The following is a 27,663-nucleotide window of genomic DNA, read 5'->3' as shown; positions in this document are numbered from 1 at the left end:
TCCTTGTGCCTCATATGGTTGGGAGGCTGTAAACAATCACATGCGTAGCTGTAAGAGTCCGGAAACCTGTTAGGCAGGTTAGAAAGCTTTTTGAGGGAATTACAGTTGGAACACACCTTGTTATACCGTGGAGACTTATTAACTAGAACTTTAAGTTGCTTTTCTTACAGAGAAAAGTGGTCGGGGGTAGCCCCTCGTGACTGTCAGAGGAGTTGGTGAAAGTCATGAAGCAGTAAAACAGACAGGCTCAGGTTTTGGGGTAGACACTCAGGCAAACCCAGAGGGGCACCCCTCGAGTTCTGGCTTACCTTGCCCACCAGAACTCTCCCACATGACCTTGTCATGGGTGGGGACTCCCGTGCTGGCTCCCGGCATTTTTCTAATTTTAATTCTTTGTACTAGAGAGTTTTTTTAACTAAACACATTGTAAGCTAGAGGTGGTATAATGGTATTTAAAGATTCTTAATTGTTACCTTAAAAAGCTGTCTTATTTAGAACCACTGCTGCTTTATTTTATCCAGATGACAGAATTATTTTTCTTTATCCCACTAATTTTTTAATTTGGCTTGTGCTTTGTTTTTGTGCTAAACTTTCACATATTTCTTTGATTTTTGTAGTTTTAAAGTTGCTCCATCTTTATGGTTTATACAGGGAAAATAATACTAAATTTTTAAAAGTAAGAAAATAGATATTATTTAACTGTAAAATTTGCTGTCAAATTAATAGTATGTATTCCTTTTACTTTACTTTTGCATCACATAATTATTTTGCCATCTGTTGAAAGTAGCAGTGATTGAGGAAAGTCTGCCTTTTAAATATTACCATTACATATTGCATATAAAATCTCTTGGTAAATACCATCAACTTGACTCTAATTGTGAACTGTATTGTATATTTTTGTGTTTTATCCTAGATGGTCAGATAATGACTATGAATAGTAAATTTGAGAGATTTGGTGATGTGGTCTCAATTACCTTCTTTATTTTTAAAAATTGTTCCTAGAACAGTGTAGAAATTCAAAAGAATCTTTGTTGAATAAATAAATGAACAGCTCTTTAGTGAATATTACTTACTTTAATTGGAATAAGATGTACATTAAATTTATTTGCTTTTTAATTTTGTTAGTAGAAAGATTTTATTGGAGTAAATATTTTAATTATTTGAAATGTGGCAGGAATTCTAATATGAATAGTTTGTTATTTTAAAGTCAAACATGTATGCGTCTTCCATTATTTGTTTTATTTAAGCTGACTGCTCTGTCTTCTAGGCTCTAACTTCCAAAGAAGACTCATATCCAGGGGAAACTGATACAATGGTTAAGTCAGATGAAGGAGAGAAAAAACAAATTGAAGAGCAACAGAATAAACAACAGGCTATCTCGGAAAAAGATCGGGTAATCCAGGATTCTAACATTAATATGTTTTCCTGAGTTTACTCTTAGTTTTTTGTATATCAGTTAAGGTTCTGTCTTTGTTAATATTATATTAAAATACTCCTTCAATAGAAACTGAAAATTAAATATACTAAAACTTCTGGAGCCTACTAATTAAAACTGAGTAATTGATGACTTAATACATAATTATAAAAAAAATTATAAGTTTAGGGAACAAATTATTTTTGAGCATTTTGACATATATTTACATATAGATGGTTATAAATTAACATAGAAATAAATTACAGTGCTTCCTTGGTGGCCTAGTGGTAAAGAATCCACCTGCCAGTATAGGAGACATGCGTTCGATCCCTAGTCTTAGAAGATCCCACATGCCATGCGGCAACCAAGCCCAGTACCACAACGACTGAGCCTGTGCTCTAGAGCCCGGGAACCTCAGCTACTAAAGCCTGTGTGTTCTAGAGCCCGTGCTCCTCAAGAAGAGAAGCCACTGCAGTGAGAAGCCCAACCATCGCAATGAAGAGTAGCCCACCACTCATTGCAACTAGAGAAAGTCCACGAGCAGCAATGAAGACCCAGCACACCAGAAATAAATAATAAAATTAGTAAAAAAAGAAATAAAACTGATTCTTATTCATTAAATCACACTGAACTATTTTTTACCCCCTTTTTGGCCTCACCATGGGGCACATAAAATTTTAATTCTCTGACCAGGGATTGAACCCACGCCCCCAGCAATGAAAGTATGGCATCTTAACCGCTGGACTGCCGGGAATGTCACACAATGAACTATTTCTGATCAAAATTTCTTTAGACTTAATTTAACATACTATAGGCTTTCATGGACCTATAGAGGATTCCTAATAAAAATTTATGGAATGATTATTGATTGTGATATGTCTGACTCTGATTATAAATAAATGTTAAAATGAAATCTAGTACACCTTCCAATACAATTCGATTTATTCTCTGTTTAGGCATATTAATGTTACTGAATAGTGAGCTGTACAATCTAGTACTCTGTTCTTTCACACAAATTATTTGGATTATGAAATTCTTTTGTACAGATTCTATTTTTTTTTGATTGTGCCTCGCAGCTTGGGAGATCTTAATTCCCCAACCAGGGATCAAACCAGTGCCCTCAGCAGTGAGAGTGTGGAGTCCTAACAACTGGACCACAGGGAATTCCCTGCACAGATTCTGATATAATTAAAGAGTACAGTATTTGGTCCTGTATTTATTAAAATGTGTTTTTCATTTAAACTTCATCTAATCTTTAATTGGTAAAATAATGGTTAGTGCTGCAAGATAATATAGTAGCATACTTTTTTTTTTGGTACTGAAATGAGAAGAACACCATTAAAAAAAAACAACCCAAACTAACAGATTCTAAAACATCTCATGGGTTTTTAGCAATTAAAAAGGTTTAATTACTGATATAATAATGATTGGTATACTAGCAGTGTTGCTAAAAATTTGAATTCAGCTAATTTTTTTTTTTTAATTCTTCTCAATACTTCTTTCTGAAATGATAGGGAAATGCATTTTTCAAAGAGGGGAAATATGAAAGAGCAATCGAATGCTATACTCGAGGGATAGCAGCAGATGGCGCTAATGCCCTTCTTCCAGCTAACAGAGCAATGGCCTATCTGAAGATTCAGAAGTAAGTATTGATTATCTTTAATTCTTTGCAGGATGAAAATGAAATTTACTGTAAAATGGTATATTATCTAAATAATTAAATTAAAACTCACTCTTAAGCATTAAGTGAGAGAGGGTGTGTGTGTCATAGTACATATTTAGTAAATGTTGTTGTTTAGTTGCTTAGTCATGTCTGACTCTTTGTGACCCCATGGACTGTAGCTCGCCAGGCTCCTCTGTCCACAGGATTTTCCAGGCAAGAATCCTAGAGTGGGTTGCCGTTTCTTCTCCAGGGAACTTTCTGACCCAGGGATCGAACCTGCATCTCTTGTATTTAGCAGACGGATTCTTTACCACTCTGCCACTAGCTCTAAAGTACTTACTCAGTTTTGGTCTGGCATTACACAGTTTAACACTTCTTTAATTGCTTTATGCTATTCTGAATTAGTGATTTAAAAATTATTTTTAATCTCAGAACCCTTTGGGCAGAATCTTATCTGGAAGCATATGCATATATAACAAAAGAGAATTGCTGTCGTTGAAACTGCTGATTGATTACATACAGAACTAAAACTTGGTCCTGTGATACTAACCACATATTTCTGGATGCACTCAAGGGCTCCATGTTGGACAATCAGCAGAATACTATATCTGATGATAGAAACTACGTCTTTGTTGTAATACTACACACTGCTGCTGCTGCTAAGTCACCTCAGTCATGTCCGATTCTGTGCGACCCCATAGACGGCAGCCCACCAGGCTCCCCCGTCCCTAGGATTCTCCAGGCAAGAACACCAGAGTGGGTTGCCATTTCCTTCTCCAATACATGAAAGTGAAAAGTGAAAGGGAAGTCGCTCAGTCGTGTCCAACTTTTCGCGACCCCATGGACTGCAGCCTACCAGGCTCCTCCACCCATGGGATTTTCCAGGCAAGAAGAGTACTGGAGTGGGGTGCCATTGCCTTCTCCAATACTACACACTAGTTATAGAATTAAAAATTCCTATGAATACTATAAGTAGAGATTCTAAACTTACTGGTGCCACAGACCACTTTGGCTGCATGGTACACTTTTCTCAAGATAATATTTAAGTGTGTAGTTATACATTTAGGATTACAAAGGAAACCGACTATATTGAAATAGAGTTTTAAAAATAATAAGATTTGTGACGTTAGTTCAGTCACTCAGTCGTGTCCGACTCTTTGTCACCCCATGGACTGTAGCACGCCAGGCTTCACCAACTCACGGAGCTTGCTCAGACTCATTTCCATTGAGTTGGTGATGCCATTCAACCATCTTATCCTCTGTCGTCCCCTTCTCCTGCCTTCAGTCTTTCCTAGCATCGGATCTTTTCCACTGAGTCAGTTCTTTGCATGAGGTGGCCAGAGTATTAGAGCTTCAGCTTCAGCATCAGTCCTTTCAATGAATATTCAGGACTAATTTCCTTTAAGAGCTTCCCTCATAGCTCAGTCAGTAAAGAATCTACCTGCAATGCAGGAGAGCAGGGTTTGATTCCTGGGTCGAGAAGATTCCCTGGAAAAGGAAATGGCAACCACTCCAGAATTCTTGCCTGGAGAATCCCATGGATAGAGGAGCCTGACAGGCTACAGTCCATGGGGTCACAAGAGTCGGACACAACTTAGCGACTAAACCACCACCAATTTCCTTTAAGATTAACTGGTTTGATCTCCTTGCAGTCCAAGGGACTCTCAAGAGTCTTCTCCAATATCACAGTTCAGAAGCATCAATTCTTCAGGGTTCAGCCCTGTTTATGTGAGAGTTGGACCCAACTCTTACATCCATACATGACTACTGGAAAAAAGATAGCTTTGACTAGACGGACCTTTGTTGGCAAAGTAATGTCTCAGCTTTTTATTATGCTATCTAGGTTGGTCATAGCTATTCTTCCAAGGAGCAAGTGTCTTTTAATTTCATGGCTGCAGTCACCATCTGCAGTGATTTTGGAGCCCAAGAAAATAAGTCTGTCACTGTTTCCATTGTTTCCCCATCTATTTGCCATGACATGATGGGACCGGATGCCATGATCTTTGTTTTTTGAATGTTGAGCTTTAAGCCAGCCTTTTCACTCTCCTATTTCACCTTCATCAAGGGGCTCTTTAGTTCCTCATCGCTTTCTGCCATAAGAGTAGCGTCATCTGCATATCTGAGGTTATTGATACTTCTCCCTGCAATCTTGATTCCAGCTTGTGCTTCATCAAAATTTGTGATATAATGGTATGTATACTTTTAAAGATTAACACGCTACAGAGGCTTCCCTGGTGGCTCAGTAGTAAAGAATCCGCCTGCCAATGCAGGAGACACAGGTTCACTCCTTGATCCGAAAAGATGCCACATGCTGCAGAGCAACTAAGCCCGTTGCCACAGCTGTTGAGCCTGTGCTCTCGAGCCTGGGAGCCGCAACTACTGAAGCCCATTTGCTCCCTAGAACCTGTGCTCAGCAACAAGAGAAGCCACCGCAATGAGAAGCCAGCTCACTGCAACTAAAGAGTAACCCCCGTTCACCGCAACTAGAGAAAAGCCTCACAGCAATGGAGACTGAGCACAGACATAAATAAATAAATAAAATTATTAAAAATAAATTAAACACAATACAAAATGAGAAACTGCATTTAAAATACAGGCAAGTTATAGAGAGGGTCATACTGAGTGAAGTAAGTCAGACAGAGAAGGAGAAATATAATAATAACATCCCTTTTTTTTTTTTTTTTTTTAAGTTTTTATAACTTTTTTTTTTTCTAATTTTATTTTATTTTTAAACTTTACATAATTGTATTAGTTTTGCCAAATATCAAAATGAATCCATACAGGTATACATGTGTTCCCCATCCCGAACCCTCCTCCCTCCTCCCTCCCCATACCATCTCTCTGGGCCGTCCCAGTGCACCAGCCCCAAGCATCCAGCATCGTGCATCGAACCTGGACTGGCAACTCGTTTCCTACATGATATTTTACATGTTTCATTGCCATTCTCCCAAATCTTCCCACCCTCTCCCTCTCCCACAGAGTCCATAAGACTGTTCTATACATCAGTGTCTCTTTTGCTGTCTCGTACACCGGGTTATCGTTACCATCTTTCTAAATTCCATATATATGCATTAGTATACTGTATTTATGTTTTTCCTTCTGGCTTACTTCACTCTGTATAATAGGCTCCAGTTTCATCCACCTCATTAGAACTGATTCAAATGTATTCTTTTTAATGGCTGAGTAATACTCCATTGTGTATATGTACCACAGCTTTCTTATGTGGAATCTAAAAAGAAATGATACAAATGAACTTATTTACAAAACAGAGAGAGACTTACAGATTTAGAAAATGAATCTGTTGTTGCCAGGGGGAGGGGATAGTGAAAGGTTGTTGTTGAATCACGCAAAGACACCGAGATTCTTGGCCCCGGCCCCCAGAGGAGAAGAATTCAGTCTGGGGCCAGAGATGAGGCTTGATCGCTCAGAGCTTTTGTGTAATAAAGTTTTATTAAAGTATAAAGGAGATAGAGAAAGCTTCTGACATAGGGATCAGAAGGGGGCAGAAAGAGTACCCCTCTGCTAGTCTTCAGCTGGATGTTATATAGTCACTAGCAGTCTGTTAATGAAAGAAAGGAATGTTTTAAAACTCAGAATGGCACCAGGCCCCTCACCCATAAGATGTATTTTGGGATAATCTTGGCACCAAATGGTTCATCCTGGGCCATAAAATGATTAACTTGAATCTTGAAGAAGGGCAGATCACCATACAAATAGTTTCATTTACATAGATTAGGGGAACAATATCTGAGTAAAACATACTGGTTTGTCAAGTAGGTTCTGAGCCATGAGGCAGAACCGACTTGAAGACAGTTTGGGGTAAATGCATAGTATATTAGCATAGCTTAAGATAAACATTTCCATAAGAAAAATGCATTGGTTATCTGTAGGTTTGAGAATAGTTAACTTCAGGTAAAACCAGGTGTCATTATGGCAGCGCAGTATTTGAAGAGAAACCTCCTTTTAAATTTGTATACAGAAGGAAAAAATATCGCTAGTTTGTTTCCTCCTGCCACTTAAGAGAGAGAAAAATGTCTGACACTTGCAGGCTATTTCCTCGGTTTGGAGACCCCTGGCCTTCCTGCCTGTTACCCTCTCAGTAGTTAGGGAGTTTGGGAAGGTCATGTACACACTACCATATTTAAAATGGATAACCAACAAAGACCTACTGTACAGCACATGGAACTCTCCTCAGTGTTGGTGCCAGCCTGGATGGGAGCGGGGTTTGGGGGAGAAGGGATACATGTGTATGTATGACTGAGTCCCGTTACTGTTCGCCTGAAACTACTGTAGCATTGTTAATTGGCTGTACCCCAGTACAAAATAAAAACTTAACAAAAGTTTCCAAACCTAAAATAAATATAGACAAGTTAAAGTTAAAAAATTTTTAAAGACATATTATTGTGAAAGTTTGAATAAAGCCGCTAGAATTTGGGGATGTTCATTGACACGTCTTCTACATATTGATCAACCAGTAAATGTGTCTTACTTTCTGGGAATGCCCAGAAAGCAGCACAGATGATTACATTACCAGTGTGATAATGGTGGCTCATGGTAAAGAATTTGCCAGTGCGAGGAGACAAAGGAGACGTGGCTTTGATCCCTGGGTCAGGAAGATCTCCTGGAGGAAGAAATGGCAACACACTCCATACATATGGCTTCACTCTTTGGTGTCTAAGTGACTGGTAGGGACAGAGTTGCCTGCTGGTTGGCCAGCTGTGTCATAGGAGCATTTACAAACAGGTACTGTGATCACGTGCAAACAAACATCAGGTTAAATTACCCCGTTATTTCCGAAATAGTTGTGCTACCTCAAAGATATCTGTGACAAATGTGGTGTGATATGAAAATATCTGATTTTTATTGGTGACAAAGTCATAGGTACTGTTTTTACTAATGTGGTTTATTATCTGCAGTTGTAATTGAAAGGAAAGCTACATGTCATTTAAAAGTTAATGGTAGTAAGGATGTAGTATTTTTCCCATCCAGATTTTCAGATCTCTTAAAGGATCACAGGCTATCATAGAAGAAAATTTTAATTTGTATTTAATTTCATTGAAACTAACAGACTCACTAGAGATGTATTGTTTTGATTAGACTGAGTAAAAGTCATTGCATTTCTTACTAACTTAAGGAAACTTTGAATTTTGCTATTCAGGAATTGCACATGATTAAAAAATTATAAGGCCTACATTTTTAGGTTTGATTAATGCCAAGAATAATACCTTGTAATAGATTAGAGATTATATCTACATTTATGAGGACTCTAATTTATTGTGTTTTGTTGCTTTGGTTGATAACCACATAAGTATATCATAGCAAATTTTTTTTAATTTAAAAGACCTATGTGAGTCTTACTTGCATATATTTCTAGTATGTCTTTATTTTTTTTGGCCGCACTGCCCAGCTTGCAGTCTTAGTTCCCTGACCATGGTTCACACCTGTACCCTCAGCAATGAAAATGCTGAGTCCTAGCCATTGGACCACCAGGAAATTCCCTTTAGTGTGTCTTCTAGATTTACAGTTAATGTCTGAAGTTTTCTCTACTAAATAGTGAGTGCTGTCAGGTACTATCTGTCGTAGACTAGATGAGGAACAGGGAAAAGAGCAACTTTTCAAACAGGAGTTTGAACGGAACCAAGATGTAAAGGGATGGTATGGTTAGTGAGGTGAAGAAACAGGTCTAGTGTCCCAGTGCAGGTTCAAAGACACAGGAAGCAAAAATGCCATGGTACCTTCTGGAAAGGGCAGGAGGTTCATATGATGACTGATACGCAGGGGCACTGGCAGAGATAAGGCTGGAGAGCCAAGCAAGCCCCCAGCTTTGTGCTCTGCAGAGGAGCTCGACTTCATCCTAAAAAGTGTGGAGACCATGCAGTATCTTGAATGGGAAAATGATGTAATCAGTCATGTAGAGAATAAACTGGTTGGGGCGTGGACATGAACACACACAAACATAATCTTTTGCTCAGAAGTGAATTAAAGAATTCAGGGTGTTTAATCTTGTTCATATTAGGTCTTATTTTGAAGGTAGGATGGCATTCATTTAGGTCTTGGGAAGAATGTGATCACAGAAGATTCTTTTTTTTTAAAAAAAAAATTCTTATGAAACTTTTCATAGTAAACTCTGTACCAAATCATCTAGTTTTCACAGGCCATACCTTTTTTGTCATATTTAGTTCCACTTTTTTCCCACCTGAGTTATTATAAAGTAAATCCTTGACATGATATTTCATCCTTTAAGGATGCTTCATACATAATCACAATACTATTATTTTGCTAAGTAAATTCATAACAATTCATTAATGTCATTTTAATATATGAGGATATCAAGATTTTTATTTTATTTTTTTTAGCTTTTCTTTTTTGTTATGAAGCAGTACCTAGTCAGACTGAATTGATTGCTGATTGCATGGCTGAGTAGAATTTATGAAAAGTATTAGATGATATTCTTTCACATACACAATGAATTCGAAGTGTGTGTTGTTTTCCTTAGGTGATGTGTAGTATGGGTAAATCTTAATGAAGTTTGGAGAATTGATGCCAGTTACTGCTAATGTAGTAACTGTACATGTTGAGAGTTGGAGGGGAGGTTTGCTGTGGTGTTTTGTCTGCTTTATTCATATTTTACCATCATTAATTCCATCCTTCCACCAGACTAATTTCTGACTTCACTTAATCTGTTACCTTCTCCCTCCTCAACCAGAGGATTCCAAAATTGGGTGAGAATAAAAAATTTAGAAATTAGTCTTCTGCCTTAAACAGAGATTTGGGAATTGGTAATTGAAACTATATGTATATTTTTTATATTAGAAACTCAGGTTACATTAAGTTTTTTATAAGCTACATTTTCTCCTTAGTATTTATATCATGTTTAATAGGTATGAAGAGGCTGAAAAAGACTGCACACAAGCTGTCTTGTTAGATGGCTCATATTCTAAAGCTTTTGCCAGAAGAGGAACTGCAAGAACATTTTTGGGAAAGCTAAGTGAGGCCAAACAAGGTAAGACTATTTTTATAACAACTGGCTCTCTCTCTCCCTGTTGACACTCTCAAGTTATAGTAGCAGACATTTTTGTAGCCTTTCCACAGTTTGAGGATACAGAACTTGGAGAAGTACATTTTCTTTCACAGTTTAGGTTTGCAAGTTTGGAGAAATTGAGCTTCTATAGTGGGCCTGGTTATCTTCTAATAGCAGTACAGTCTGGCCAATTGTCAATCAAAATTAATGAAAAATTTGGATTATAGGTGAGAAGGAAAAAAGCAGGAAAAAGGCAAGAATGAAAAGAAAAGGAATCAACAATCAGGAGATAGAGGATAATTTGAGATCTGTAATGATGCCTTTTTTCCTTGCTTGCTGCTGATTATTTTTTTTCACAATCTGTCTTTTTAGTATTTATTCTTAGTCATTTTGAAGAACCAGCTTATTTCTCTTGTGTATATTTTCTGTTTTATTTATTTCTGCTCTTTATTTCCTTCCTTCAGCGGTCTTTTGGCTTAATTTGCCAGTTTTCTAACTTACTGATGCATCAGTAGTTACATAGTTGATTTTCAGCCTTTGTTTTGTGACATGTTCATTTAAATCTGGCCCTTTAAAGTCTGGCTTCAACTGTAGCCCATGCATTTTTTTTTTATTATGGTAAAATATACATAACATAGAATTTAGTGTTTAAGCCATTTTTAAGTGTACAATTCAATGCATTGAGTACATTCACCTTTTGTGCAACCATCACCATTGTACATCTCCAGAACGTTTTCATCATTCCATTTTGAATACTTTGTCATTTGACAGTAATTCTCTATTGCCCCTTCGCCAGCATTCTATTTTCTGTCTCTGAATTTGACTGTTCAGGTACCTCATATGAGTAAAGAATCATAAAATAGTTATCCTTTTATATCTGGCTTACTTCACTTAGTGTGTCTCCAAGACTCATCCATATTGTAGCATATATCAGAATTGGATTCCTTTTTAAGTCTGAATAATAATTCCATGATCTGGAATTCTCTTAGATTCTCTCTTACATTTGGTGAGTTACCCCATCATTTGTTATCAGTGTGAGCTTTGATAAGCAGATGACCTCCAGCCCTCAGGCCTCAGTTGTGTCATTATGAAGTGAAATTGTAGTGAAGCTTACCTGAGAATTGATATAAAGCAAAGAGAAAAGCACTCAATAAGCATTAGTTCTTATTATTGCTCACCAGTTTCCTAGCATCCCGAGTAAAGCTTCTTGAGATGTAGGTATGTAGTTATTAACTAAATATATGATTTCTTGAACTCCATAAGGTGTTTGCACTAATTTATTATGTTTCTTAAAAATTTGTTTTAGATTTTGAAACTGTTTTACTTTTGGAGCCTGGAAATAAACAGGCAGTAACTGAACTTTCCAAAATTAAAAAGGTAAGCGTTCTTCTTTCCACCAAAATACGGTCCTATCTTCTGAAGCATAAATGCTTTTATTTGTTGTGTGATTAACTTGAGAATATTTTGATAGTCATAATTACAAATTTATTTTCAAGGAATTAATTGAGAAAGGACACTGGGATGATGTCTTTCTTGATTCTACTCAAAGGCAAAATGTGATAAAACCCATTGATAATCTGCCTCATCTTGGATCAACTGTAAGTAAACCTGAGTTTTTCTCCTTGCTATTTAAATATCACTGGTATAATAAACTGAGTTGAAATAAGCTGTTGAATTAGTAGGTCTCTTAAAAGATATGTTGAGATCTCTTCCTAGAACCAGTTTTAGAATCTTAAAAAAATACTTCTTAGGAATATTGGCATAAGAAAATTGGAGGAAATGGAACTGTTTTAAGTTCTGTCATAACTTTTTAAAGTGTCCTTTAATTTAACACTATTTAATTTAACACATATTTTCTGATTAAAAAGAAATTTGAAGCAGTTGTGCATTTTGTAATTAAATGGCTTTTATTTCTTTTACTGTTCTTATTTGAGATTGGGATTTTATTACAGTATAGTCTTGCAACTTCTGTGGGGGTTAGACCTAAAATGAACACTTTGGCAAAAATCTAGTACAGGCATACCTCATTTTATTGCACTTTGCAGATACTGCACTTTTTACAGATTGAAGATTTGTGGCAACCCTCTGCTGTGCAAGTCTGTTGGCACCATTTTCCCAATAGTATTTTCTTTACTTTCTGTCTTTGTGTCACATTTGGTAATTCTCTCAATATCTCAAACTTTTTTGTTAATATTATATTTGTTATGGTGCTCTGTGATCAGTGATCTTTGTTACTATTACAAAAAGATTATAAGGATGAAGGCTCAGATGATGGTTAGCATTTTTTTGCAATAAAAAAATTTTAAGTTATATACATTGTTTTTTTAAAGACATGCTGCTATTTCACACTTAAAAGAGTATGGTGTAGTGTAAACATAACTTGTATTATGCATTGAGAAACCAAAAGCTTTAGGTGACTTGCTTTATTGCAATATTCACTTTATGTGATAGTTTGTAACTGAACCTGCAGTATCTCTAAGGTATACCTGTATAGGCAGAATTATTCTTAAGAATATATGCTGCATATTGTTTTTAGTATACCATACTGTTTTTTATTAAGTCTAACAAAACCAGCTTTTCCTGCAGTACTGGAACGGAAAGAGTAGATGGTAAAATTCAGTGATTTGTCTTGTGTTGGACTTTTAAAATTGAATCATTTAAGGCATGTCTTATTATAGATATATACACGTGTTAGTCTCTCAGTCGTGTCTGACTCTTTGTGACCCTATGGACTATAGCACGCCACGCTCCTCTGTCCATGGGATTTTCCAGGCAAGAATACTGGAGTGGGTTGCCATTTCCTTCTCCAGGGGATCTTCCTGACTCAGGGATTGAACATGCATCTCTTATGTCTCCTGCATTGGCAGGCGGGTTCTTTGCCACTAATGCCACCTGGGAATTCATATATATGTGTATATGAATTTATATATATACATATAAATTTGACTGGTAATTTCTGATGTTTTCTTAGTATCATATATGGAAATTATGAAAGATAAAATACATATAAAAAAGTACCCAGGACAAATGAAAATTTAAAGGATAAAGTGAACATCTATGAAACCACCAACTGGGTCAAAAAATTGAAACGTATCAGCCTCCAGAAACTTCCCTGTGTGCTCTTCACTGATCATGATTCCCTCCCTGCCCCTTGGAAGTAACTGTTAATGCATGGATGATGCTTTGAAAGAAATGCTGATTTTACAATGAAGTCAGGGCAGATATTTTTATCCTCCTTTTACTAAGGAAGAAAGCGAGGCAAAGAAAGTGTTTTGCCAAGTTCTTATTTCAAGTAACGAACAGAGGAATTCTTTAATACATTTCCTGGGTTCTTGTTTTGACTTCATTCCTAAATTTTCTGAGATAATATTTCACGTGCCAGGCATAAATCTAGTTGCTTTTATATATTACATTCATTGTCACACATCCTATTTATTACCTATTATTCTATTTTTTACAGTAAAGGTGATTAAATGTTCAATGTGATTTATACTTTTACATTTCTGTAAAATTTTGTCACAAAAATTAATTCCAAACTTTAAAAAAAATAAGCCTTTGTCACACTTTGCTTGTCCATAATTATAAAAACACTGCCACGTGGTAAGTCAAATATCTGTATGGAAGAATGTTCTGTGGCCAGTGTATCCTAAACAGCTTTTATAAATCTGTTGAGTTCTGTCTTCCCTCAGGTTGTAAATCAATTATGTTAGTAATTGTGAAAATGCAACATGAATTTTAATGTTTTGTGGCTGGATCTCAAAACAGAACACCTCCATGAATTGAGAGATCTGGGGTTAACCATTTTGTAACTGATCCAACACAAGCAAAATCATTATCTTAGTAGGAAGGGGAAAATTTGCTCTTTATTTTTGTAATAGGTCTCTGTTTTAAAATCTGGGGATTATTTTAAAAATAGTATGGCAGTTTGGTATGATGCTTTTGGTTTGATTTGAGTCCCACCTGATAAAGGCTTCCTAGGTGGCACTAGTGGTTAAAAAAAAAAAAAAAAAAAAAAAACAAAAAACCCTTTTGCCAGTTCAGGAGACACAGGTTCGATTCCTGGATCAGGAAGATCCCTTGGAAAAGGAAATGCAATCCACTCCAGTATTCTTGCCTGGAGAATCCCATGGACAGAGGAGCCTGGCAGGCTATAGTTCATAGGGTTGCAGAGTCGGATACAACTGAAGCAACTTAGGCAGGCAGACCACTTCATAAGCTTTAAAATCTTAGGCAAGTATGATACCTATGTGACTTTTTCTGCTTAAGCTGAAAATTACTCATAGGTTAGTTGAGATCAAAGAAAATGATGTCCAGGAATGCTAAGGCAGTTTCAGGTGAAAGAAATGTTAATTTCCTTTTCAGTCCTTTGTGTGGCCTTTGTGTGAGGCCACCTGAACACTGAGGAAAGTGGTCAGGAAAGGGGTTACTTTATTCAAGTGAGAGGCTCAACCACGGAGTTCTGTGCTTAAGGGCTGCACGTTTGACTACTTTTGGCATGTCTTCTCTAGAGAGACTGTAGGTGAGCAGTAATCTAGACCTGCTGGGCCTGGAGTTCCTAGATAGGAAGTAAGTTAGTTTCCACTAATTTATTTTCTGTTATTCTATTTTCATTTTCCTGTTTTTCCATATGAAAATTTCACCTTTCTACTTGGTCTTTCTTCTCTTTCTGTTTATTTTCATTTCTGTTTTCTTTTTCTTGAAATGGTCATAAAGCTAAAGAATGGTCATAAAGCTAAAGAAAATGTTATGTTTCTAAATTTTAATTTAAAAAGAGATGAATTCGGGAATTCCCTGGTGGTCCAGTGGTTAGGACTCTGTTTTCATTGTCAGCCGCTGGGGCTCAGTCCCTGGTTGGGGCACTGAGATCCCACAGGCTGTGAGGTGTGGCCAGAAAAAAAGAATTTATGCTTTTATGTTTTCTTGTATCTTTCAGCTATAGTGGTATCTTTTATGTTTTTCTCCTTTTACCAGTATACTATTATCCCCTCATCCCTCCCAGCCATCATCAGTAACATTGAGCAGCTCTCAGGAGCCAGTGGTCTACCCTTAAACAGATCATCTGTTAGGAAATTTATTAACTTGGGTCAATTTACACATTGTCATTGACAGGATTTAGGTTTTGTTTTTTGCCTCATGGTGTGACATGCAGGATGTTAGTTCCCTGACCAGGGATTGAACCTGTGTCCCCTGCAGTGGAAGTGCACGGTCTTAACCACTGGACTGCCAGGGAAGTCCCCAGGGTTTGGTTTTAAATGGGACTGCATCAATATAATTCAGTAGTTGTAGTCTCTTTTTTTATAGTCTGTCTTTAACACTATTTTTTAACATTAACATGTCCATTCTTGGTCAATATTTTGATAGAAAGCTTACTGGTTTTGATAGTTCTCAGCAAAGCAGAGGCCTTAGATTAACATGACTCTCCTTTAGAACTGCTAGAACTGCTAACAGGATTCTGTTAACAAATTTATAATAGCTTCTTTATTTATGTATATTCATCCAGTAACACTCAGTTGTTACCATTAGGTCGTTTCTTAGTTATGCTAGTGTAATGTCTGGTTTTAACACTGAGTTTAGTATAAAAGGTTTTTATATTTCAACTTTTTAATTTAAAATTCAGTCGTATAGTTGGGATGAAAACAATATACTGAAGAAAGTCTTATTTTAAAAATTAAAGTATTACGTGTAAGCTGAGGAAGAAATTGAAAATGTTTAACATCTGTTATGATTAAAATAAATAGTGAATGCTATTTATTTTAATAAATTAAAAACCATTATTATGGTCAAGTACTTACCAACTTTGTGAATATTATTTGACAAATCTTTAATCCTGGGCTGGTTTTATCCAGCTGCTACATATGAAGAAGATGCAGTTAGGTTTAAATATTGGTCTCTTTCATCCAGAATGCTGTTTATTGCCTGACCTTGTTCTGCTTAGCTAGCGTACAGTACTGATGTCATTTGGCCGTATTTTTTCTTGGTTTTGTTGCCTCTAGGATAAACTGAAGACTCCTTGAGATGGTACACAAATCCCTTTGTAAGCTGTCTTTAAGCAGCCTTTGCAGCTTTGTCTCACCTCTCCTCCCCTTGCACCAGCCGTGGTGGATGCCTCACCTTCCCACTGGCCACACTGTACCCTGTCACACTGCCAGTCCTGTGTGCTTTTTCTGTGAAGCTCCCTGATGTCAATTTTTATCTTCCTTCCTCTGTTCTTTGGGCACCCTGTACCTTCACCTTTTATAGTGCCTTCTAATTATTTCTACATGCACCGTCTTTCCCCCATTTAGACATGCATATGGTAGGTGCCGTGACGCTTTTTGTTCTTTGCATTCTCAGAGGGTATGACTCCAGATTGAATTTACTTACAGCTGGAATATTGGCTGAAAGAACATTGTAACCTTTTAATTTGTGACCCTAAAATAAGAAACCTTTGTATATTGATGTAAAGAATTGATTTTATTGTTTTAGAAGCCACTCAAGAAGGTTATTATTGAAGAAACTGGTAATTTGATACAGACTGTTGATGTGCCGGATAGCACTGCTACTGTGGCTGCTCCAGAGTGTAATCCTGTTACCCTGGCGAGTGTAACAGCGACCACAGGCATGACAAATAAGAGCACGAGCCAAGATGACCTTTTGCCCACAAGTGATGTCCCAAAAGCCAAAGTATTGAAAATAGAAGAAATCAGTGATACTTCAGCTCTTCAGTGAGTAGAAATACTCTTATTTGATAATCATCTGAATGGTAATAATTCCACTGGAAAATTGACAGTACTGATAAGACTTCTGGTTGTATTCTTCCTCATAACCTTTTGAACTACCCAACTTTAGATTCTGTTCTTTTTTATTCTTTTTACTTAAATGTAAGAGAGGTTTTGCTGAACGAATTATCATTATTCCTTTACCATAGTGAGGAATTTAGAAATAATAACAGTACCTTGAACAAATTGATTTCATCTATTTTCTTTTCTAGAACTTAAGTAAATATGTTTCACTTGGTAATTCAGCAAAAATTTTTAATTTTTTGAAGGGAAGCTTCATAAACAATGTAGAATTTAGGCATTGTCATTATTCTAGCCTTTGGTATTTATGATTATTTTTAGGCTCTTTAAATTTTGTTCAGAATTTTTTAAAAAGTCATGTATTTTTTAAATCATGAGAATATAAAAGACATAGATTAATAGTTTACTTTGGGGTATTGAAATTTTATTATATATTCTTGCATTGCTACTCAACAGTCCTATTAAAAACATTTTTTTTAAACTTTGAATTCTAGTAGTTCTATTTAGAGTGATAGTATAGATTGTAGGAAAACTTTTAAGTAGGCAGACTTTTTTTTAAAGGAGGAAGCATTTCTTTTTGAAATCTTTCTTGAAACTGTGATAATTCAGATAGTTCAGAGTGAAAGCTTGAGTTGTGAGTATATGTGATATAATAATGCAGTATGGGTTTCCCTGGTGGCTCAGACGGAAAAGAATCTACCTGCAATGTGGGAGACCCAGGTTCAATCCCTGGGTTGGGAAGATCCCCTGGAGAAGGGAATGGCAACTCACTCCGGTCTTCTTGTCTGGAGAATTCCATGGCCAGAGGAGCCTGGTGGAATACAGTCCATGGGTTTGCAAAGAGTCAGACACGACTGAGCACTAACACTGTTACTACTAATGCAGTGTATGGAAATAGTTTGTCAAAAGGTGGCAAGGCTGTTAGCCCAGCTAAAGAGAATAGGCAAGTACATAGTCAGCACACAAAAGTTTGTAGAAGTATAATGTCTTGCCAAAATTATACATATATTATCAGCTGAAAGAATTTACTACTGGTAGAATATAAATAGATAACACACTATTAATAAAGTCAGAAATTTTAGAATCTCTTTTGATGTTTCTGTATATAAACTTTGACTGTTTGTGTTTCTTTTCTGATTATTTGATACCTCTGAAATATTTCAGCTCTCATGTCAATTTGAAAAAGGATGTATGTCAGTCTTTGAGTGAGAAGATTCCTACAGAGGTAGACAAAGCACCTGCTCAGTTTATCAGGACTGTTCTTCCTCCAGTTCCTGCAAACTCATTTCAGCTTGAATCTGATTTCAGACAACTGAAAAGTTCTCCAGATATGTTGTATCAGTACTTGAAGGTAAGAGGTAGGAAGCTAGTAGTTCTCTTGTAAGTTAGAGGTCAAAGAACTTCTTTTGTCGCCATATAATAATAGGGTTGTATTTGCTTTGTAAACAGTATGATTCTGCGCTTCCCTGATAGCTCAGTTGGTAAAGAATCTGCCTGCATTGCAGGAAACCCCGGTTTGATTCCTGGGTCGGGAAGATCCGTTGGAGAAGGGATAGGCTACCCACTCCAGTATTCTTGGGCTTCCCTGGTGGCTCAGCTGGTAAAGAATCTGCCTGCAATGTGGGAGACCTTGGTTCGATCCCTGGGTTGGGAAGATCCCCTGGAGAAGGGAAAGGCTACCCACTCCAGCATTCTGAGTGACTTTCACTTTCACGTCTCTTATACAGTGTGATTGTAGAAAATGCTCTTACCCCTTGCCTAATAAATACATCATCCTGATCAGGCACATACGTCATCCTGATCAGGCCATTTTAAGTATTTGCAACCAGGGAACCTTTGGAAATAGGTTCTGTGTTAAATTTTGTTTTGTAACAGAAACAATCTAATTTCATACATCAGGACTTAAACTTAATTCTCCATTCTTTAAGATGAGGAAAGAAGCTAAAATACAGTGAGTGCCTTCTGTGTGCTAAACTATGCTTACAATATTTAGGTAATCATTCTCCTGAAAATGAACTTTTATTTGCTCAAGGAAGAGTCAAATCATATGAAATTCACCAAATAATGGATTTTTTAGCACTTTTTCAAGTGTAATTACTGTAATAATTTCTTATAATTGGTATGTCATATTTCAAAATATATTATCTCATGTAGATCTATTTTTTAAACTCTCTTTTTATTGCTCCTTGAGCTCTCTTGTTTCCTATTTCTCTTGGGTGATATATGTCTCTCCATGAGATTTTTCTGTGAATTGAGCAGAGTAAATATCTTACAGTCCCTCTAACTTTCTGTCATAGTTACATTTCAATGTGATTCCCCATTATTATTCATTAAATACTTATGCATAGGAGTTATTCTTTACTATGTTGATCTAAGCAATTATTATATAAATAATTTGTGATTGGGAATATTGCCATAATTTTCTAACTCCTTATTATTTTTCCCAAGCAAATTGAACCATCCTTGTATCCCAAGTTGTTTCAGAAAAATCTAGATCCAGATGTATTCAACCAAATCATTAAAATTCTGCATGACTTTTACATTGAGTAAGTAAATTTAGTTATACTTTCCTACTGTAATGCTCAGCTACTTTTAGTTATTTGGAAAATTCATCCTTTTTGGTATCATACTGCTACCTTTTATTTTGCAGAATTAGCTATATTGTAAAGTTTACTGTTGCAGTAGTGTAAAGAAATACAAGTATAAACATGAAAAGGGAAATGATTAGGAGAAAAAAGGACTTACAGATTTTTTTAGAGAAAGGTGGAGTATAGAAGTGACAAGTATTATAGCAGATTAATAATGTCTCTTCTATGCCTCACATTTAAGAATATTAGTTTCTTCAGTTGACTTGATAAGCTCTTCATTTGGACACTTAAAATATAGACAGTGTGCAGGAACAAAAGATAAATGAAGACTTTATATATAATTAGAAATATTATTTTAGTAAGCAGAACTAAATGAGCTGCTTTTAATTGATCATTTGCTTTTTATTTGGACTTCAGGAAAGAAAAGCCATCACTCATCTTTGAAATCTTACAAAGACTTTCTGAACTAAGAAGGTTTGATATGGCAGTGATGTTTATGTCAGAATCTGAGAAGAAAAGTGAGTTCTATAGAAAAAGCTTTTCCTTTACTCTTTATTCTTATGTGTTCCTTTATTTAACAAATGATAGAAAATATTTATTGAATGTCAGTTATGTACAAAGTGTGTGCAATTTAATTGCAGTTTAATTAAATTGAGTTACAGTTAAATTAGGTAAAATTTTTCAGTCGGTGTAGGTATGATTATCATTTTGCTCTTACAAAAGGGGAAACTGAGGCATATATAGGTAAGGAACTTGATTGAGGTTCCACAGCTAGGAAGCCAGACCCAGGATTTAAACCAAGGTGGTCTGAACTCTTCTACTTGAAAATATAGTATCAGTGTAATGGTTGAGCTTCTGGCATGGTGGAACATGTACAGGGTCCCTCCCATAGGAGCATGCAGTGGGGTGTGGGTACATAGGTGGTCGCAACCATTTTTTTTTGCTAATATCTTTGAGTTTGTTTGATTTAAGCTGAATTCTCAAAAACCACTGGAGTCAGATGAAGGGAGTGAGGATGTGTAGAGGTTTTGAGGCAGGAGAGGGCAAATTGAACTCAGAAAATTAAAAGGAGTGCAGTGTGGCTGAATTGTAGAGTTAGAGGGTAAAGAGAGGCAGGTGATGAACTTGAAGAATTATATCCCTTATTTATTTCTACATCTCAGTCTTTGGCATATAGTGTCAGTTTTGGGAACCTAATTTAAGTAAAATCAAACTATAGAGACACTTCAATTACAGTTGTCCCTTGAACAGTGTGGGGGTTAGGGGAACGATCCCTCCACGCAGTTGAAAATCTGCATACAATTTTACAGTCAGTCCACAGCATCTGAGATTCTTCATCCAGATTCAGTCAACTCTGGATCATGTAGTACTATAGTATTTCTACTGAAAAATATCCATCTGTAAGTGGATCTGTGCAGTTCAAACTCATGTTGTTCAAGGGTCAATGGTACTCAAGAGTTTTAAGCTATAGTCTAGTTTTAGAAAGAGAAAAATCATTAGAATGCACCTCCTGGACTAAACACATTTGAGCTCCTTTTCTGTCTCTTCTTTATGTTTGTAGCAGTGACGTTGAGTCTGAATCACTGAAGAAAATACTCTTTATGTTGTATTTAAGGAAGTGGACCTAGTTTAGAGAGATTCTTAATAAACTTAAACCAAAAGAATTCTCTGCTTAATCTTTAGTTAATCAGAAACAGTCCCTGAAATTCCCTGAAGGTATTGGTTTGTTATTACTATTCTGACTTCATTTTCTATCACTGTTTAAAGTCATTCTGCCTACCTCACTGACTGTGTTTTTTAATGTACCAAGTTGCCAGGCTTCTTGTAGCCTCAGGGTCTTTGTGTTTGCTATTTCTCTCAGCCAGGACTATCCTTCCCTGCCTCTTCTTCATTTCATTCAGTTTCCACCTAATAGGCACTGCCTCAGAGTCACCTTTCCTCACAGGCCTGCTCAAAATAACTGCCCGCCTCCCCTTCCTCCTCACTGTCTGTCATCTTGCCTGGCTTTGTTTTCTTCATAAGACAGAACTACCATAGTGGACAGTATTTTAAGTGTGTATTATTTCTCTATCCCTAATAGAATGAAAGCTCCATGACAGCAGGAATGTTTATCTACCTTGTTCTCTGGGTCTCAGGGTATTAGAATAGTGCTTAGTACATAAAAACCTTAGCATGAGTGCTTGACTGAATGGATTTCTTGTCACTATGATGTGGTTACTTGAAGTGTACTCAAAGAATGTGAGTTGGTCTTCCAAACTGGCCTACCAACAGTACTGTCTTGGTTGGATCACCACTCTCTGCTAGGTTACACATGGAAGCATTTAGAGTAGTTTCTAGCATGTAACTAAATATTCAATAATTAGTAGCTATTGTTGTCTTTTATTGTCATTGTTATTAGTAATAACTGTTAGCTAGTTTTAATGTTGAGGGATATAGTATGAACTCTATAGCAGTGTTTTCCAAAATGTTAACTGTGGACAGTTCACCTGTATGAAAAATAAAGATTTTATTATGACTCATAAGGAAATCTTATTTTTAACTTTTAATTGTTATATATTTTATTATATATTTAAAAATATATAGCTTACCCATCAAACATGATTTTTGTGGATATTACTGCTAATTGTCTATTTATAGTAGTGATAAAAAATTTTATTTTAAAATAAAAAGATTTCAGTTTGAAAAACAGTTAATTGGAATATTAAGTAAATAAAAGTATACTTGTTATACGGGGCAAAAATCTTTAAGGTAGTACAGAATGAATTATGTTTAATCTGCAAAGTTCATGTCATTAAGGATATAGGGAAAATTGTTTATTGCTAAAGCAAAATATTCTGGCAAGAAGTATCATTGGGTTGCTGTATAATTTTCTGTTCTCGGGTTGGTTCTTTAAATATCTGAATTAGAATTTACAAATAACCCTAATGATTGCTTTAAAATGTAAAAAGTATTTAACAGACTTGATTATTCCTTTTAATTTTTGCTTTACTTTTTAAAAATAGAGATTAAAATGAAATTTTTTTCTTTTTCAGTTACACGTGTATTATTCAATCACATAGACAAATCAGGATTGGATGATAACTCTGTTGAAGAACTCAAGAAAAGATATGGTGGTTGATTTCCATTTTTGCTGAAATTATTGCCTCTTTAAATTTCATATGTAAATTTTTTTCTACTGAAATTAAATGTTTTGCTTTTTAAGAAAATTAAATCATACAGAAAAAGGACTGTTTCTGGACATAAGCTAATTAAGTGTAAAGTGAATTGTGATTAGTGAGAAATATACTTAAGTGAACTATTTATAAGTTTTTTCTGAAAATAAAAATATAAATAATGAGGTATACTTGTAAAGATCAGTATTTTATTTTGTAAGTCACTTTAAATGTTTAGAGTATTCTTCAGTGCCTCATGTTACATTATTTTTATATTTTTATGAGTTTTTGTAACCACATGATAAGGTTGCTTCATAAGCATATAATAAAAGTATATTTATAGAGAATTAGGTAGATAATCATGTTGTTTCATTATAAAATGGTTTCATATCATTGTGCCAGTTCACTAACATAAAATTGCTTAGTTGCAGGATGTGTATTTTTAGTGTTTATTTTGAAGGAAGACTTTATTATTTAGACTTTTTAAAAGATTACTTGGAGAGTCACAGCTTCCTTAAATTTTAATGCTACAGTTTTTTTTCCATATGATATCCATGCTGCTGCTGCTGCTAAGTCGCTTCAGTCGTGTCCGACTCTGTGCGACCCCACAGATGGCAGCTCACCAGGCTCCCCATCTCTGGGATTCTCCAGGCAAGAACACTGGAGTGGGTTGCCATTTCCTTCTCCAATGCATGAAAGTGAAAAGTCAAAGTGGAGTCGCTCAGTTGTGTCTGACTCTTTGCAGCCGCATGGACTATAGCCCACCAGGCTCCTCCATCCATGGGATTTTCCAGGCGAGAGTACTGGAGTGGGGTGCCATTGCCTTCTCCGATGATATCCATGTTATATGTCAAATATAAGACAGATGGTCTAAAGCAAGGTGGAAACGTTTAAACACTTGGAATTTTCAGGTAGTAATTAGCGTATAGCTTGCGTGTAAATGGTTCATGCGAGTGTGGTGACTGTGAACTTTTGAAATCTGGGCTATGTTCTATTTATCCTTGTTCTGCATGGTACCTGGCCCAGTCCTTTGCATAAAGCTAGGTGCTCACTTGATATTTATAAAATTTAATGGGACGGAGGGCAAGAATCAATTTTAGTAAATATTCAAACTAGCAACCTAGCAAATTTTGGGCATCCTGTAAATATTGCTAAAATAAAATTAATTTTAGAGACCTCTGGTCACCATCCTATAGCTGTTGTTAGCATCAACAAGACAGTCAAATTTAAGACTTTATTTTTGTTGCACCATACATATTTTATGCTTGTAATTACTTGAGGAATGATCAATCTGTTTAAAAAAGATAATTTCCCCAGTTCATGGTATAACTTATTAAGATGATCATAAGTTGTATAGCCCAATGTTTTACAACATACTTGGAGTTTATATTTTGCTAAATGTATAGTCTTGCTATGATATATAAATAGGCAATGAAGTTTAGCCATAAAGTATAGCTTATATATAAGTTTATACATAAGCTATGTAATGAATTTTAAATGACTTGAATTTTTCTTAAGTCATTAATAAGAAAGTGATTTTGCTGAGATTTGCCTGCAGGAGGGTGCTTGCGAGGCTTGGCTGTGGTGAGATGGTTGAGGGAGTGGGAGTCAGATTATGAAGGGCCTTTCATGAAGTGACAAAATAAGCCAGTTTTCTGAAAGTGATGAGGAACTGGTGAAGGGTTTTAAGCAAGGGAGTGACATGTGTTTTGATTTTTAAGATCATTCTGGTAGCAGTGATGAGGGGTGGATTGCAGTGATGAGGGGTGGATTGCAGTGATGGTGTGGCTGGAAACAGACCAATTAGAGGAATATAGGAGATGAATAACATTTGAACTAATAGTAGTGGATAACATGAAGTACTTATTTGCCTGATATTAGGGGTTTTATGTCATTTTTTTTTTTCATTTAAATCCTCAGCAGCCTTAGGAGATAAACTCTGTTATCTCTAATTTACAGATTGAGTGAATTGAGGCATATATAGGTTGTGTGACTTGCCCCTGGTTACTTGGTAATAGGTGGTCTTTACCCAGAGGTTTCTTGCTCAGCTGTCATTCTATACTGGCTGGTGCCTAGGAATGGAAGACAGGATGAGTTTAAGGTTTATTAAGGAGGGGGGTCCACAGGGATTGGTGGTATTCATTCACTTTCATTCAAACATTCCTTGAGAATCCATTGTGCTGGAAGGTGACTAAGTGCTGGGTGAGACACAGGCACAGTTTCTGCCCTCCGGTCACTCAGTGTAGCTGGGGAGTTAGATAAACTAGTGTTTATGGTATAGTGTCATGAGTGCTCTGAAACAGTTTGGACAGGGCACTGGGGGAGCATGGAGGGTGCAGCTCTGAATCAGATTGGGTGAAACAGAGTTTTATATGAGACTTGAGCTATGGGAACAATGGTCCAGGTGCATGATGGGAGGGAGAGGGTCCTGGCAGAGGGATCAACAGAGGTGAAGGTCATGTAACATATTAGGGCCCCTTGACTTGCCCTGGGGATCATAAGCAGTTCCATATACTATAGGGCTGCTGTATGGGATAGAATTAGAATTCGATTGGCTACATTCTCCTTTCATTTGTTTCTTATTTGTTAATTTTTCATGTATGTACATCCTGACCCCATACTAGATTTTGAAGCTGCTTTGAAGGTCATGACACTGTCTTGTATGTCCTTACTGCTGACATTGGCTTTGTCCATGGCAGAGGCATGGACATTTATGGATGGATCAGTCTAGATTATTACCACCTTTCTTCCCAGATTAGGTTCGAGTTAGTGCATTTCTTCTCTCACTGTGGTTATTTAACGCAAGACTGTCATTAATCCTGGCTCTTTGAAGCTACAGATATATCACATCTGCTAAATAGTTGTTTTTTCCTTAGTAAGGTTCAGTGATGTTGACACAAACTCCACAAAGAAGCTGTCGATTTAGTTTACTACATACCATCTCCTGTTTTTTTGAGGGGAGGGTGTGTTGCTACTGACTGACTATGATAGCAGACAATTTGCTACCGCTAATCTTCACAGATGTTTTTAAAGAAATCATGTTTTCATGCTTTTACAAATCTGAAAAGGTGGGAGGTAGACTTTCAGGAGCTTTTGCTTTTGAAAAAGAGATGAGAGAGTCAGTTTTTTCCTGCAGTGAGTTATAAAGCAGGTGGCATTAAAAAAGAAAGAAAAACTTCTAATTCACTGCAGAAGCACACTATTCACAACTCTTTCATAGAAATCACTTGGAAAGTAGAAGAAAAATGAGCTATACATGATACAGGTTAACCCCAAATCAGATGGATTAAAATCAATAATAATTTGGACCAACAGAAGCACTTGATTAAAAAATCCTTGTTAACTTAATTGTTTTATTGAGCTTCTGTAGGTTTAACAATTCAATTATTTCCCCTTGAAGTGTGAAGATGGATAGCTTCACTTTAACTCAGCCCCAGCATCAGCCCATCTTGCCGTAAGACATTTAGCGTGATGAGTGACATCTTTTATTTTCCATAGCAGTCTTTGTGGCCTTCTAATCCCAACCTGGCAGTGGTGAGGAGGCAAAATTCCTTAATCTCGCTTCTGAAAATGGCTGTTCCTGCTTGAGCACTTCAGTACCCTGGAAACCTTCAGTAACTGATGCTTATTGTGGAGTTAAAGCAAAAAAGGCCTCTGGGTAATTGTGTTACCCTGGGTATTGTATTTCCTAAATATTAATAATCCATATGTGCCCCACTAGATGTGACTCTTGTGGGTCCGTGGTTAATAGTGCAGAGGGCCTGCAGAGGATTTGGCCTCTTTGTTCAGAGGATCCAGAGTTGGGGGCAGCTTATCTGAGAAGACGAGGCCCCTTCAGTTTGGGCTGACTTCTCTGGGAGATAGGCAGTTCCCTCGTGGCTCATGGGATCAGCTGCTTTGGCAGTTGGTGACTGGCACCGTGCTGATAGCTGCGAAACCAGTAGGACCGAGGGTGATGAAAGGCCCAGTAGAGGAATATGACAGATGGTTCTGGAGCTGCAGATGTGGGCAGCAGGGAAGACTGCAGGGAGGAGGTGGGGTCTGAGTGGGTCTTGAGGGACTGGTGGGCTCTGGCTAGGTGGGGGAGGGGTGACAAGACGCTAACTGCTCTGAGTAGATGATGGATAGTGAAATGACAAAGCAGAAATTGCTGTGATTTAGCAGTTTTCTAATGGTCAGCAGTTTTCTAATGGCACAGCAAACCCAGACCTGCTCACACAGGTGAGGCTGCAGGGAGAACACTCTAGCAGGCGTGTCATTTCACGTGTCTTCTGGAGGATCTTGTATTTTATGTAATGATCTTGCAGCATTTAAACTAGATGTTTTGAAATAATCAGCTTGAGGGGTCAGAGGAAAAAAGGGAAGATAGATGGTCATGCAGTCAACCTGGATAAAACTCAATTTAGGCCTCATTATAATCCTTCTTTTGTTTATTATCTCTTTGGGGAATAGTGTAAATGAGGAAGATAAAAGTCTGAGTTCTTGCTGTCTAGTTTAATCTACTTACCGCTTGCTTTACTGATGACATTTAAAACCATCAAAATGAACATAATTGATGATGACCTTGAGGCTGATAATGGGGGAAAATGTTTCATGAAACCAAGGACATCCCTTGGGTAGTGTGGGGCGGATGAAATCAGGATAAAATGAGCAACTTAATAAAGGTTGAGTATAGAAATAAGAAATACTGAAACGTATGTAAAAATGTCATCAGTAATAAGATTCTCAGCTGCTAATACACTACTGAAATACATCAAACACGCTTCCAAGCCCTGTCTGGTTGGTTGTCTTGTTGTCTTTCACTAACGAGTCTCCTGAGTTGCTTCCCGTCTCCATGTGGAGGCCTGTTTGCGCAGAGCAGAGCACAGTGCTGGATCAACGGCTCGCTGACCAGAAGGCCAGCAGAGCTGGAGAGAGTCGCTGGGTATTGGTCACAAACACCACACAAAAGTGATTCTGAATTAATTTGATATACAAAAGGAGAGTTTAAAAAAGAAACAACCATTCTATAGCCAGAATGGTGAAAACACACAGGGGTAGTGACTC

The 27,663-nt window shown here is 36.8% G+C and overlaps 1 protein-coding gene across 2 annotated transcripts in view; it reads left to right on the top strand.

The window, feature by feature from the left end:
* Positions 1-22,804, top strand: part of RPAP3 (RNA polymerase II associated protein 3) — a 37,711-nt gene extending 14,907 nt beyond the window's left edge. For both annotated transcript variants that reach the window (XM_005905447.3, XM_070370671.1), the window contains exons 8-17: positions 1,268-1,393; positions 2,929-3,056; positions 9,959-10,080; positions 11,405-11,475; positions 11,595-11,696; positions 16,564-16,802; positions 18,042-18,228; positions 19,326-19,423; positions 19,883-19,983; positions 22,498-22,804. In XM_005905447.3, the coding sequence (XP_005905509.1) occupies positions 1,268-1,393; positions 2,929-3,056; positions 9,959-10,080; positions 11,405-11,475; positions 11,595-11,696; positions 16,564-16,802; positions 18,042-18,228; positions 19,326-19,423; positions 19,883-19,983; positions 22,498-22,583 (1,260 nt within the window). In that variant the 3' untranslated portion in view covers positions 22,584-22,804. The remainder of the gene's footprint in view (positions 1-1,267; positions 1,394-2,928; positions 3,057-9,958; positions 10,081-11,404; positions 11,476-11,594; positions 11,697-16,563; positions 16,803-18,041; positions 18,229-19,325; positions 19,424-19,882; positions 19,984-22,497) is intronic.
* The last annotated feature ends 4,859 nt before the right edge of the window (positions 22,805-27,663 follow it).

This window comes from Bos mutus, chromosome 5 (assembly GCF_027580195.1).
Source record: "Bos mutus isolate GX-2022 chromosome 5, NWIPB_WYAK_1.1, whole genome shotgun sequence".
Lineage (NCBI taxonomy): Eukaryota > Metazoa > Chordata > Mammalia > Artiodactyla > Bovidae > Bos > Bos mutus.
The sequence above is the reverse complement of the archived record's forward strand: the minus strand, read 5'-3'. Positions and strand labels throughout refer to the sequence as shown.